At 39.3% G+C, this 13,974-nt stretch overlaps 1 protein-coding gene across 1 annotated transcript; it reads left to right on the top strand.

The window, feature by feature from the left end:
• The first annotated feature begins 75 nt into the window (after positions 1 to 75).
• Positions 76 to 13,925, top strand: LOC119723156 (dolichyl pyrophosphate Man9GlcNAc2 alpha-1,3-glucosyltransferase-like). The gene is made up of 12 exons (XM_038193714.1): positions 76 to 275; positions 1,064 to 1,148; positions 1,758 to 1,847; positions 3,143 to 3,231; positions 3,515 to 3,665; positions 6,405 to 6,569; positions 7,484 to 7,646; positions 9,280 to 9,465; positions 10,035 to 10,105; positions 11,468 to 11,536; positions 12,370 to 12,487; positions 12,791 to 13,925. Exons 1-12 carry the CDS (start codon positions 191 to 193, stop codon positions 13,055 to 13,057), a joined length of 1,539 nt encoding a protein of 512 aa, XP_038049642.1. The 5' UTR covers positions 76 to 190; the 3' UTR covers positions 13,058 to 13,925.
• The last annotated feature ends 49 nt before the right edge of the window (positions 13,926 to 13,974 follow it).

The raw sequence follows: 13,974 nt of genomic DNA, 5'->3' as shown, positions 1-13,974 counted from the left end.
ATGTAACTTCCAATAGCATGGTTCACGCAATATTCACCACTGTATTAATTCAAGTATAGTAAAGTAAAAAGGCGCGCGCGGCGGGCACCAGATGTAATAACTCAAAGGACACCGGTGGTTGAAAAACTCAACAGCCTTGACGTATTTTCAGCCAATATTGGCCGATTTTAGATAGCGATTTCGAATAGCAATGGAGAATAGACTAGCGTTGACTGCTTGTTTGGTGTTGGTTGCAGTTGCAGTGCGATGGGCTGTTTCTTTAAACCCATATTCAGGTTCGAGCAAAACGTTCCTTCGATTTATGTTCCTGCATCTATTTCGTGATAATTTACCCGCAAAATGTTGTTCGCGCCGGAGGACGTGATAACACGCACAGGCTGTTTATATACACAGGCGCGGCTGACATCACAGGTTAAGATGTCAAGAAATTCCTCCGGGTGACGTCTAAACAAGCTAATCCCTTGTCATGCTTGTGTCTTTTGTACACACTCACAAACATGACAAAGTCAGTGAAGTCTGTGGCGGTAGACCGTCATGTGACCGTGTGGTGATCTTGAATTGGCCGTTGTGCACGGCCTATTGTACAATTTACATTCCACTTGTGCACAGATTTAGGAGTATTGAAACACATGACTGGTTTCTTCAGCAGAAATATCGTACAAATACTGTTGAAATAACTCTTGCGAATCAGTTAGCTCTACTGAAATGACTGAGTGGAGCGTTGAACTACGTTTCCCCATCGACTCCGTACTAGCATGGAGGGTACGGTACTTCAACGCTCCACTCAGTTGAGCTACGAATAAGTAGGCCTACCTGTATATTTGTGGCATTTGGCTGTAAATCAGAATATGGCTTGAAAATTTTGCCTTTTGTGAAATCAAAATTTTTGTCAAAGACAGTCTTGGCCCGAAGTGGTGAACCTACATACGTGTACATGTAGGCCTACCAATTTTTGTGTGCATTAAGTATCACTTTTGTACTCCATAATACGTGTAAACACTCTCTGAAGCAAAGGGTCTTTTCGTCATAATCTGATTTTATCTCGTCTTTGTCATTTTTAAAGGTGCAGGCAAGCCGCCTATGTTTGGAGATTATGAAGCACAGAGGCACTGGATGGAAATCACCACAAACCTGCCCATCAAACAATGGTAATCATTGTTCGGTAAAACTCTGCATACATGTACATGAACATTGTACATGTACATATGTAGTTCTACATGTTCAACTGATTAAGTCCGAGTAACTAGAACTTGACAATTCCAGTGTCATTTATAAAAAAAAATCACATTCAAAAGTTTAAGGCAAAATGTGTTTTATTTCTCCATGGTCCTAATTACTCAGACCATGGAGAAAAAAGTGTTTTACATGTATTTCTCCATGCTCAGACTTCAAATTATCAGTCATTCACTGATCTCAAAAATGTTTGTTTTTAAAAATTCCCCCACTCCTCTTTTTTTTTATAGACACTTCTAGTTCTAGACCATTGGTACATGTACTCTATCAAAACCACTTGAGAAAAGAAGAAACACAAGTTGGGGCATAAAGCCTGATGTCAGTTAAAGAAAGCTTGGCTGTATACAAGTAGTAATGAGTCCCTTACTATTGTGCAAAGAAGGTGTTATACATGTATTTCAATTAATAGTGGGTACAGTGTAGTTCACTTGAATAACCATTGTATTACATTCTCCAAATTTCCAATTTTCTGATCAGTCCATTTTTGCCCATCTAAATGTTTGTGGTCATGACTTGCTTTTCAGGTACTCCAACAGCACAGAGAATGACCTGTTGTATTGGGGGCTGGACTACCCGCCGCTCACTGCCTATCACAGCTGGCTGTGCGGTGTAATGTGAGTAGTTTCTCAGTCCATGCTCCAGTGGGAAATTACATTGTACTTTTTTGAAGTAGTGCTTTGCATTATTAAATAATTTAATACATGTACGTGTACTCAGTTATTGAAACTCGGATTCGATCAAATATTTGAAGATTGCAGTATGTGAATATCATGTACATGTAGGCCTATTGATATAGCGATAGGACAAGCTGATTTTGACAGATTTTAAAGATGAACATTAGGGCTATATAATATTCCTCACAGAAGCTCTTTATAAAATGGGTGTCTTTAAAAAATGTGGCATTTGACAAACAAAACCACTAAACTTATACGGCTTAAATTACATCATGGACGTGTAATCTTCTCAAGAAGACTCATTTTTGTTTGAATATTTTATTTGGTAACATGTTGTTTGGATATTTTGTGGACAATTGAATGTTTGGATATTTGGTATATTCGGTAGTACAGCCCTACATGTAGTGTCCAAACCAATGATAGATTTGGATTAGAAAAAGAAATAATGTAACCCCCATTGTTGTGCATTGGTTAAGTACGGTAGACGGATAGTGCCACTCAATGAGTGTGAATATATTTTTTTGGTGCTTGTGAAAATATTTTTTTGTACAGCGGCCGCCACTTATTTTGTGGCGGCCGCCAGACATTGCCAGATAATAAGTGGCGGCTGCCACATAAGTCCTCATAATAAGTGGCGGCCGCTGTACAAAAAAATATTTTCACACGTACAAAGAAAATATGTTCACACTTTTTTATGTGGCGGCAAAATATTTTTTTGTAATAATAAGTGGCGGCCGCTGTACAAAAAAATATTTTCACACGCACCAAAAAAATATATTCACACTCATTGAGTGGCACTATCTGTCTTCCGTAGTTAAGCACTGAGAGCCTTAACCTCGATTTTTTTTTTTTAAATTTGTCTGTTGAGAAGGTCAGGTGTTAGGAGACTAGTCATAGTCCTTCATTGGATTTAGATTGTTCCCCTAGGCAGCCGTCCATGGCAAGCACAGCCTCGGCAGTATTAAAGGCACCGATGATTCAAATCCAGTCTCAGAAATTTTGGCGCACGGACCCAAGAAATTCTGCGCATACCTTGCACGCTGTATCTTGCCCGAGATAGGAATACTAGGAATGCCTCACTCCTATTGCGGAAATTACCATGCCATGGATGGACTGGCTGCATTACATCAGGGGAGCATAATCCAAAAATCATAAATACAGATTGGGTAAAGGCAAGAGGAATAAGTCTCTTATCCACTGTTTTCCATTCTTATTTTTTTTTTTTGTCTTGACAGTGCCAACGAGACAGACCCGGACTGGGTAGCATTGAATTCTTCCCGAGGATATGAGAGCTACGAACACAAACTTTTTATGAGGTACTCAGGTAATGTGTATCCCCTTCCGAAGTATATCTCTCCTTGTATTCCTCTGTACATCATCTCCCTCATTCTGTCTCCCAGTTTGATTTGTTCTTTTCTTTTTTTCCTGAAACATTTTCAGTGACATTTGAAAAGCTCCATCCTTGACAAGTTGCTTGAGGCTGTCTGATTATGGCTATGGCTATTTACAATGTACCATCAATGGTGAAAGTCATAGCCATCACCACAAAATGCCCAATTCAGACGCGTCCTTACTGTGGACCATACTTTTTGCCCTCCTCCCTTCAGTCTTAGCCGTAGACGTCTTACTGTACATCCCGGCGGTCGTGGCATTCTGCGTCTGGGCCCTGCCTCACCAGTCAGATGTCAACCAACTCAAGACTGCAGCTGCCTTCCTGCTGTACCCCGGACTGATTATCATCGACCATGGCCACTTCCAGTATCCTTTGTTTGTTTTTATCCATTTTTGACACCGAGTTCAAAATTGGTCACCGACAGCAAATTAGTCCTTCCAACAATCCCTGCTGTTATTTTGTCGTTCAATAAACCTTTGCTGCTTCCAGATTATTTTTATGAATTTTAAGATATGTCATTTATACTGATCACTACACATTTATAAAGCATCCTAGGTGGAGTTTTGTAACAAACTGAAATTATTATTATTATTATTATTTATTCGGCCAAATTACAAGGTACAACAAGCAATTCACAAAAGTAAACAAAAAACTAAACAAAAACAATCCAATCCAAGCTGGCCAGGATTGACAAAAGTATAATAAAACACTGTGACTCGAAAGCCTGTCAATCCTAACTTGAATGGTACATGTAACATACAAAATATATTAAAAATTAGGTATAAAATTCAATGAAAAATAACACCGCCTTAAAATTAATACTTACAAAGATAATTAGATTTAAAAGATTACAGTTACAACAGTTTTCTCAAAGGCAAGAATAGCTGGCATAAAAACCTAACAACTGCAGATTATACAAGACTGGGGAAAAACAGACAAACAAGCCAAAACAAAACTAACAAACAAACAAACACCCCAACAAACAAAGAAACAAAACAAGACAGGATAAGACTTAACAAAATGTAACAAAACAAGTCAAGACAAGAGACAAGACAAGAGACAAGACAAGACAAGACAAAACGAAACAAGACAAGACAAGACGAAACAAAACAAAAAACAAACAAACAAACACGACAAGACAAGACAACAACAACCACACTACAACATAAAAACACAGAACGAAAGATTGATACAGTAAACAAAATAATTTAAAATGAAATAAAAAATAAATAATAAGCAATAAAAACCTGATAGAGAAAAGTAAAAAATACAGTCGACATGCGAGAAAAACTACGTCAAAAAGAAATATCCATCCAATGAACAAGAAAAGCAACAACAAAAGTATCAATAACAAAATAAATACGAGTAATAATAAATGATAAGCAACCGGAAAAATAGGCCTGAAAACCAACATTATTTCAGACATAAATAAATGAATAAATAAACTTAACCACAAAAGAGGAAAATAATATAAAATAAAATAACAATGAAATAAAAGAATGATGGCAGTTTACAGTGGAAAAATATACACATGAAATTACTTTAAAAAGATTAAAATAGATCAAAAGAGTTAAACACTTGGGGGGGGGGGGCTATTTCCAGCTCAAGGTTTTAACACTCATAATAATGGGCGGATAATCGGGTGTTAAACAGTGTGAATGAATCAATTAATAGAGAGTCCCTTACATGCGATGGCAAACTACTCCAGATTCGGGGGAAGACATGACTAGGTGTGTTTTTCAGGGTTTGAGTTCTAGCATAGTGGTGACTAAATGTGAGACAATCCTGGTGACGAGTGTTCACTACTGTGTTGGCCTTCACTGATTGGCAGTCAACTAAGTTAAACAGGACTTTAACTGTGAAGGAAACTATGTGCTTCTGTCTACGTGAATCTAGAGTCATCCAATTCAAAGCATGCAATCTGTCTTCATATGACATTGCACCTTTGGGCTGTTTGAGGCACATTCTACTTGCCCTTCTCTGCACTCTCTCAAGTTTGGCTGCATTGGATGCTGTGTATGGGGACCAAGCTGGCAACCCGTATTCCAGTACGGGCAAAACAAGTGAACGATAGAGGGATGTCAAAGCCTTGGTCGAAGCACCACCCGCTTTTGTACATGTATGACTGCCTTTTAGGTAGTCTGAGTAACAACGGTTGTCAAACAGGACCCTCTCCGTAACCGATATAACCCTCTCCGTAACAAATATGACCAACGTCTTATATATGTGAGCAGTACAAATTCTCTGCGACTCTGCACGCAAGTCAATCGGAGTCGGCTTTAGAAATTGTGACGTCAGTTCGGTCAATTTGGCTGCCATATTTTTCTAATACAACAATGGGTTACGGAAAACCCGATAGAAGGTGCCTGCTGAATAACATAGACTACCTTTTAGCTTGCCTTGTACCAAATTCCATGTCTCCTGTGCTTCAATTTTATGTCAGCTTCAATTCTAAGTAGAAGGATTAGTTGACTTCTCAGTTAACCACACATGTGGTCACGTGTGGTCTAGCGGTAGAGCACAGGATTCATGATCGTGAGGTTGTGGGTTCGAGCCCCGCCGTGGCCATGCATGTTGTGCCCTTGAGTAAGGCGCTTTACCACAATTACTCCTCTCAACCCAGGTGTTAAATGGGTACCAGCATTATTCAATGCTGGCAAGGTAATTAGACTCGCTGTGGAGGAGGTGTGGCGATCCCCCCACAGCAGCATATATGAGTCTGGCCCAATCGCTAACGAAAGAGAGATGGGCACTCTGTTCCTGTGAACACAGGTTTGTCCCCTTTACCTTACTTCTCAGTGTGAAGGTTGAAGGTTCAGAAATCAACTTGTGACATGTGAGGTTCATGTGTGAGGTTCATGTGTGAGGTTCATGTGTGAGGTTCATGTGTGAGGTTCATGTGTGAGGTTCATGTGTGAGGTTCATGTTCATATGTGAGGTTATAACAGTCAAAAATGACCTTCTGTCTGCATGAATTCCACATTGAAACTGCATGATTTGCATACAAAGTGTTGGTATGATCCTCATGGCATATGACTTCTGACGACTATTTCCCTAGGCAGAAATTCAAAGATTTAGGTTTTTTCCTTCACATCGGTGTAAAGATATAACTGTGCTAGCCTTGGCTTTGCATTGTGGGCTGTGGTTGCGCTGGCAACCAATCATGACCTCCTGGGGTCAATCGCCTTCGTCTTGGCTCTGAACTACAAGCAGATGGAACTGTACCACGCCCTGCCTTTCTTCTGCTGTTTGCTGGCAAGATGTATTTGGTATGTTTGCTCATTTTTGTGTCCACTTGTTTTTCATGCTTAGGTGCGAATAATTTAAAAGTCGGTGACACAAGTTGTTCACCGTATCATTTTAAACATCTTATGAAAAAAAGTTGAACGAGTAATTTACTGGAGAGGGGTTGGAACCTGCAACCTCGGGATTGCCATTTCGGTGTTTTACCAACTGAACTATCCAGCCCTGTGCTGGCGGTTCCCCAATTTGTCAATGTCTTTGTTCAAGGGGTGCTAGTCATATCAGAAGCCGTAAACCCCGTTAATGTCATGTAGCCAGGGATCACGCCCAAAGAAATTGACTAGAGCAGAGTTGGAACCTGCAACTTCTGGATTGCTGTTCCAGTGCCCCACCAACTGAGCTATCTAGCTCTATGCTGGCCATTTCCCATTTTATCAATGTCTTTGTTCAAGGGGTGCTAGACAGAAGCCATAAACCTGTAAACGTCATGTAGCCAGGGAAAACACTAAAAGAAATTGACTAGAGCAGGGTTTGAACCTGCCACCTCGGTCCAATTTCTTTTGATCAACTTTTAACAGTTATTACACTGCACCAAATCAATTTCCCTGTGTGGTTTATTTGAAAAATTCATTTTAAGCATGTTAGTGCAAGTTCTTTTTAGGTCAGTGTTTTGCAAGGTCATGTGAATTTTATTTTTTTAAATCCACCAGCATTCTTGATACAAAAGTATGGCATACTGTTTGCCATTGACAAGACGTCTTAAGCGTTTCACCCCACAAGCACATCCACAATTTGATTTTATCATGTGTTCTGAGCATAGTCAACTGTACTTCCTTGCTCTTTCCTTACCAATTCTCCAGTGCTCGACCTACTCTTTTGAGATTAAAATTAATTTTTTGGTCAGTAATTCATATTCTCTAAACTCGTTTCAAACTTTCAGGGAGACCAGGCTCCCTTTGCTGTATCGGTTCTGGAAGCTAGTCCAGATCGGTGTGGTTGTGATTGCTACCTTTGCTCTGTGCTGGCTGCCGTTCTTAACAGACGTGGAAGTCTCCTTGCAGGTGCTACGTAGGCTCTTCCCCTTCGACAGAGGACTGTTTGAGGCAAGTTACGTCCAAAGATATCCATATTGTTTTTTGTGTGTATTAAATTAATGCTATTGTTGTTATTGGTGATTATGACGTCATCAGGCTGGAACTAATAATGAAAAGACCTCTTTTCCTTTGAAAATTCCAGAAAAGCAACCCTTAGGCCAAAAAAAAAAAGTCTCCGGTTTCTGGTATGGAGCTTGCCCAAAAATGCGGCATTTTTGGTTTTTTTACCTGATTTTTTTTTGCTTCAAATGTCGGCTGATGACTGCAAATGGTGCCCGACTAAACTTAGTGCAAATATGTGGGAGTCCAGAGAGGCCACATAAAGCTTATTCTCGACCATAACCCAATCTAAAAACACGTTAAAATTGTGCAGCAGCAGGATTCCAGTCAAACCAGTGAGTTTGGCGGTTTTGAGACATCATCTTTCATTGAAAAAAAAAACTTTTTCATTTTGCCGACGCGCATGGCTACGGCAACGCGCGCGCATACCAGAAACCGGAGACTTTTTTTTTTTGGCCTTAGAGATATAATCTTGATTTTACTTCAAATAGCACAGTTAATATAGCTCTCGAGCATTCTGTCTGGTAATGACGTCACAACGACGTCATCAAGTATCACATTACAAGCACTCAAAGATTTCTAGATTCAATCTTTGAAAATCAATATAAAATCAGCTGTGAGAGATCTGATTTTGATTTTTACAGGAATTGATAGAATAATCCAGGGTCTTCATTTACGGTGATTTTACATGCAAAATCACATAACCCTTTCTTCCGGTTGAAATCGGAAGTGACTTGTAATTTGAAAGTGGTCTCGAAAACAAACATGTGCCTGTGAAACTTTTTTCTTGCCATCAAACCGAACATGATAGCCCAACACAGTGTGTTTGTTCCTACAAACTCTACTTCTTTTTTGTTTCTTTGTTTTTGTTTTTGAGGGGGTTGGGGCAGGGGTGGGATGGGATGGGGTTTTGGATATATGCCATCAAACTGGTTAGCTTTTACAAGATGTTTAAAAACTTAGTCAATTATTGCTCAGTATTTTGCAAAGAACCTTCCAAAATCCACCACTGTGATATTGCTTAGCTTCTTTATGTGATAAGCAAATTAAGGACAAGAGCCAGTTACAAGCAACACACATTGTGTGAATTTATTTGCTAATAAAATCTGTTTTTGCCAAGCAGTTTTCTGTATTTAGCAAAAGTCTGTGCATTGTAACTCACTGATATTGGACCAAGGTTATCAGACTCTTTTGATTCCCCCCTTTTTGTTTGATCAGTCACAGACAGGCACAAATTCAATCCTGTTCCCCTGCCATGCCTTTTACACAGGCTAGTCACCAACAGTCAGATCATATTTCTTGTAGGCACTGTGACAGTCAAATTCCATCAACAGACAAAAGCAGGTGACTGGTAGGCACAGCTGGCTTATCAATCTCCTACAATCAAAGCACAGCTACTTGTACATCAATTTTCATAACAATCACAGCCAGTCAATCCTGCTTTATGAAGGCAGTGAGCACTCAACTGTTGAATGCAGTACAGTCACTTCATTTATTTTGACTGCTGGGCTGGCCTTGTTGAAATTACTGGAGAGGGAGGGTTAGTTAATGACCCTATTCCACCCTTGGTTTTGACCTACAGGATAAAGTAGCTAACTTCTGGTGCAGCATCAACGTCCTTGTTAAAATAAAGGAACATCTATCCCAGGATGCATTGGTCAAACTCTGCTTAGCAACCAACGGTGTATGCTTACTACCACTGTCTATTGACCTGTTAAGGGCCGGCACTAGATCAGCAAACAGTATATTAAAATTCCACTACGCCTTGGTAAGTAAAATGCTAGGTGAGGTAAGATATTCTAGGTCATTTTCTTTTCTTTCTGTTTGACTTGCAAAGTTGAAAATTCACCTTGTTAGTTATGGGGGAAACTGATTTCATTTCAATTTTACATTGAAAGAAACTGACTTTTGTGCTTTTGGTGCTAAGCTTGTTCCTCCATTATGTGAAGTAATTTTGCTGTCTTATTTTCTTCATTGCATAACAAGTTTTCTTATTTGAAATGTTCAAGTATTAGGTTTTCATAAACATTGTTCATTAGATTTTGAGTTTTCAAGTTAGAGAAATCAAGAATGATATGAAGAATTTGCCATAAATATTTCAATACGTATCAAAATATAAATCGAATGTGCTGCTGGTTTTAGTCTTTTTATTAATTTTGTTTAAGTTCGTGGTTCCAAAATATTAGAAACATATCAAGTAATATCCATGAACAGTTTTCATATTTTAGGGTGTTCTTCCTCCACTGAAAAGTTAGTTGAATTTTTGGTTGCTTTTTATTTCTTGGTAGTTACTTCCTTAAGATGTTGTTTACATGTATTTTGTTTTTTCCCCCACAGATTAATAGTTCTTTAGTATTCTTCCTGTTTTCCTATCAAGTTCACGAGAAGAGCATCCTTCTTGTTGCTTTGTGAGTATCCAGCTTTTTTTTGTCATGCCAACCACCCAAATTGCAACACCAAATTTTGTTGCCAACCACCCAAATTGCAACACCAAATTTTGTTGCCAACCACCCACATTGCAACACCAAGTTTTGTTGCCAACCACCCAAATAGCAACACCAAATTTTGTTGCCAACCACCCAACCAACCACCCAAATTGCAACACCAAGTTTTGTTGCCAACCACCCAAATTGCAACACCAAATTTTGTTGCCAACCACCCAAATTGCAACACCAAAGTTTGTTGCCAACCACCCAAATTGCAACACTAAGTTTTGTTGCCAACCACCCAAATTGCAACACCAAGTTTTGCAAAGCCCAAGCACTATCATTTATACATCAACTTTTTTCAAATCTTTCATCACATCGCAGACTGATGTGTCAAGTTGTATTGGAAAAGAGTATAGTCTGCGGGTATTCTGCAAAGTTGAATGAGCAAGGGTAATAAAATAACATGGGGATACCAGACACTATTCAGATATAAATTCATGTTCCTAAATACCTGAGACCATGGAGACAGTTTTCCGATTTCTATTTGTCCCGTCACATGGGTTGTTTTAAACCGCCGGTCAAACACAGCTGCGTTCTGCGCCACATTGCACATTATGCACCGTGCGTGTGCTAATCTATATATAAGGAGATTTTTAGCACTACGCATGCAAGGTACATACTATAGATATGGCCAGAGGGGTGTTTCACATAACATGCAATAAAATTGTTGAACAGAATCTGTGGTACTTTGTTGGAATTTTGTCAATTTTTGACTTACATTGTATTTTGACATTTTGACCGAATGTGTATTTATGAATGGGAATAAATGTGTACTTGGCTGGTTTTAAACAAGTACGTTTAAAGTCGGCTAGGTTTTAAACGTTCTTGTTTAAAACTGATCAAGCACATACATGTATTTATTCCCTTATTAAAGCTTATTGTGTTAGGCCCCCCCAAAAAAGTCTCCGGTTTCTGCCATGCGCGTCGGCAAAATGAAAAAGTTTTTTATTCAATGAAAGATGATGTCTCAAAACCGCCAAACTCACTGGTTTGACTGGAATCCTGCTGCTGCACAATTTTAACGTGTTTTTGGATGGGGTTATGATCGAGAATAAGCTTTATGTGGCCTCTCTGGACTCCCATATATTTGCACTAAGTTTAGTCGGGCACCATTTGCAGTCATCAGCCGACATTTGAAGCAAAAAAAATCAGGTAAAAAAAAAAAAAGCCGGTCGCCGCACCACTTTTTGGGCAAGCTCCATACCAGAAACCGGAGACTTTTTGTTTTTGGCCTTCTTTTCTTCAAAGTGGATTTCATTGTCTTTTGTTTCCCATTCCCAGACCTGTTTGTTGTCTACTTGATCGTCATCCGCTCCTTTGTTCCTGGTTTCTACTCATATCAACATTCAGGTCAGTATAACAACTATGATCATTAAGTATAAGTACCAGTATAAATAGTTGTTGTGAGCTGCATGCATGTTTAAAAGATGGAATTTGCATCGGGTGAATATATTGGGTTTTACCCATCACCGACGTATTTAATAAACACTGCATACTCAAGGTTGTAAGAGTACTTTGCAAGAACAATTTCCGGTACTCACTGCTTAATCAGATTTAAAGCAGCCAGCCTCCCCCGGCAAGCTCGGTAGTTGATTGCTAAGACATCTACACTAGTAAGCAGGAGGTCGTAGGTTTGAGTTCCACCTGAGAAGTTTGCAATTTTTTTGTCACAATCAATCGAGAAAACACCGAGTACACAATTCATTAACTTAATTCATTAGATAGACTTATGACTAGTTTGGTTGCAGTACCCATTGCTATTTACGATTTGAAGCAAACAGCCGACCCCGGCAAGCTCGGTGGTTGAGTGGTAGGACGTCTGCACTAGAATGCAGGAGGTTGTTGGTTCGAGTCCCACCCGAGTAGTTTTTGAATTTTTTTCTCACTATCACTGGGGATAACACCAAGTATACAGTGTTCATTAAAATTGTCTATGATGGGCAAAACCACTATTGAATATGCATGTTTAAGCTAACGTCTTCCATAGTGGACAGACATATTTTCTAAATTTTATTTCCAATAATGTGTCAATTTTTTGTCACTGTCAGTTTAATAGTTGGGAGTCGTTACCAGAAAGAAATTGAATGATTGATTGATTGGATTTGCAATTTGGTAAAAAAAAGTCATTTCAGTAGCACTGGCTTAACTATGGCTTGCTTTTTTCTGCACTTCTTTTCTTGCAGTATGCTACCCCTTCTTATCAAGGATCAACTCCTCCTGCCCTACCTTATCCTTTGCATCATGTTCCTCACTGTGGCCAAGATGTCATTCAGGGAAAAGTCAGCCAAATTCAAACTTTTGGTAAGATACTGTCAACAACTTTTTTTTTGGGGGGGGGGAGGGTTACAATATACAAAAGTGACTGGAAGTGGAATTGGGACCTGCAACTGTAGATGGTACCATGTGGCAAACCATTGTGAGCATGCGCAGTTAAAATACCGAACTGGCTCATTAGAGGCCGCCATTTTGTTTGGTCATTAACCTCCATCTCTTGTATTAACCAGAATTCGCCAAAATCAAATAGCGCCCTCGTATTGTGTCCACCATTTCTCAAAATGGCTGATAAAAATTGACATGGCATGTGTTTCAATGTTCCGTCCGCAGTTTTTGTGCTCAATACTAGGAGCCGCCATCCTCAGCGTTGCCAGCGTTACGGTTCAGCCACCGGCCAGATATCCTGACCTTTTTGCCGTTCTCGTCTCGTTCTACGCCTGCGCCCACTTTCTTCTCTTCCTAATCGTCTTCCAGATCATGCAGCTGACCACCGCAGTGGAAACGGACGTAGCCAACAATGCGGCATCGGGACACCACTCAAAACAGGGTACCGGGAAAAAGGGGAAACCAAAGCGCAAGGCACAAAAAGTTGAATAGGCATTTTTGTTTGTGTCACAATTGTCTGTGATTTTTGACGGCTTTTCACCCTCCTTTTGTTTGATCAGTCACAGACAGTCAAATATTGAATTCTGTTCCCTGCCATGCCTTTTACATAGTCACAAACAGTCAGATTATATTTCAACAGGCACCGTGACTAGTCATATTCCATCAACAGACAAAAGCAGGTGACTGGTAGGCACAGCTGGCTTATCAATCTCACACAGTCAAAGCATAGCTATATCGGGTTTCATAGCAATCACAGCCAGTCAATCTTGCTTTATGAAGGCAATGAGCAGGCAACTGTTAACACCAGTCACTTGATTTAATCTGATTGCCAGCCAAAGAAGGAGAGTTAACTTTAAGAAAAGTTTCCTTCCTTAAAAAAAAAGAACCAGAAAGCCATACTACTTATAATTATAATTTTATTTTGTGTGTGTAGTTTTGCCAAATTGGATTTCACAGTGACTTACTTTTTATTACGAATCGGTACTCGGTAGTTTTGTTGTGCATGCGGCAATGATGCACATGAAAATGTGCTTGAATATTGATTGAAATGCAGACTTGAAAAATCCTGTAAGGATTTAAAAATTCTATTGTCTGGTCCTCTTTTGTTCACATCTTTTTTGAACAGCCTTTTCTTTTCTAATTCATTCCTTTCAAAAACTTGTTTGTTTGAGGTTCCTAAATTCTAGAAGCTGGGCATATGTATAATTGTAAATAATTATTCAATACACTATGGTGCTCTTATGGATAGGATTTGTTTTTTGCATTCATTAGCTTGATTTAAAGGGAAAATACAACATTTGCAAACATCAAAAAATAAAACTACCAAATCATTTTGAAATACCTTGCTGGACTGTTAGTGAATGGCAGTGTAAAGCATCCTGTAAATCATGGCACCTGGTATACTGTCA

Source organism: Patiria miniata, unplaced genomic scaffold (genome assembly GCF_015706575.1).
Source record: "Patiria miniata isolate m_02_andy unplaced genomic scaffold, ASM1570657v1 HiC_scaffold_16, whole genome shotgun sequence".
NCBI lineage: Eukaryota > Metazoa > Echinodermata > Asteroidea > Valvatida > Asterinidae > Patiria > Patiria miniata.
Note: the sequence above shows the minus strand (reverse complement) of the source record. Positions and strands in the feature narration are given on the sequence as shown.

Excerpts from the sequence above, each read along its gene's own strand:
- LOC119723156 (XM_038193714.1), top strand. The coding sequence starts at position 191 with ATGGAGAATAGACTAGCGTTGACTGCTTGTTTGGTGTTGGTTGCAGTT. Across the intron at positions 3,666-6,404 it reads ATCGACCATGGCCACTTCCA|ATATAACTGTGCTAGCCTTG; the intron begins GTATCCTTTGTT and ends ATCGGTGTAAAG. Across the intron at positions 11,537-12,369 it reads CTACTCATATCAACATTCAG|TATGCTACCCCTTCTTATCA; the intron begins GTCAGTATAACA and ends CTTTTCTTGCAG.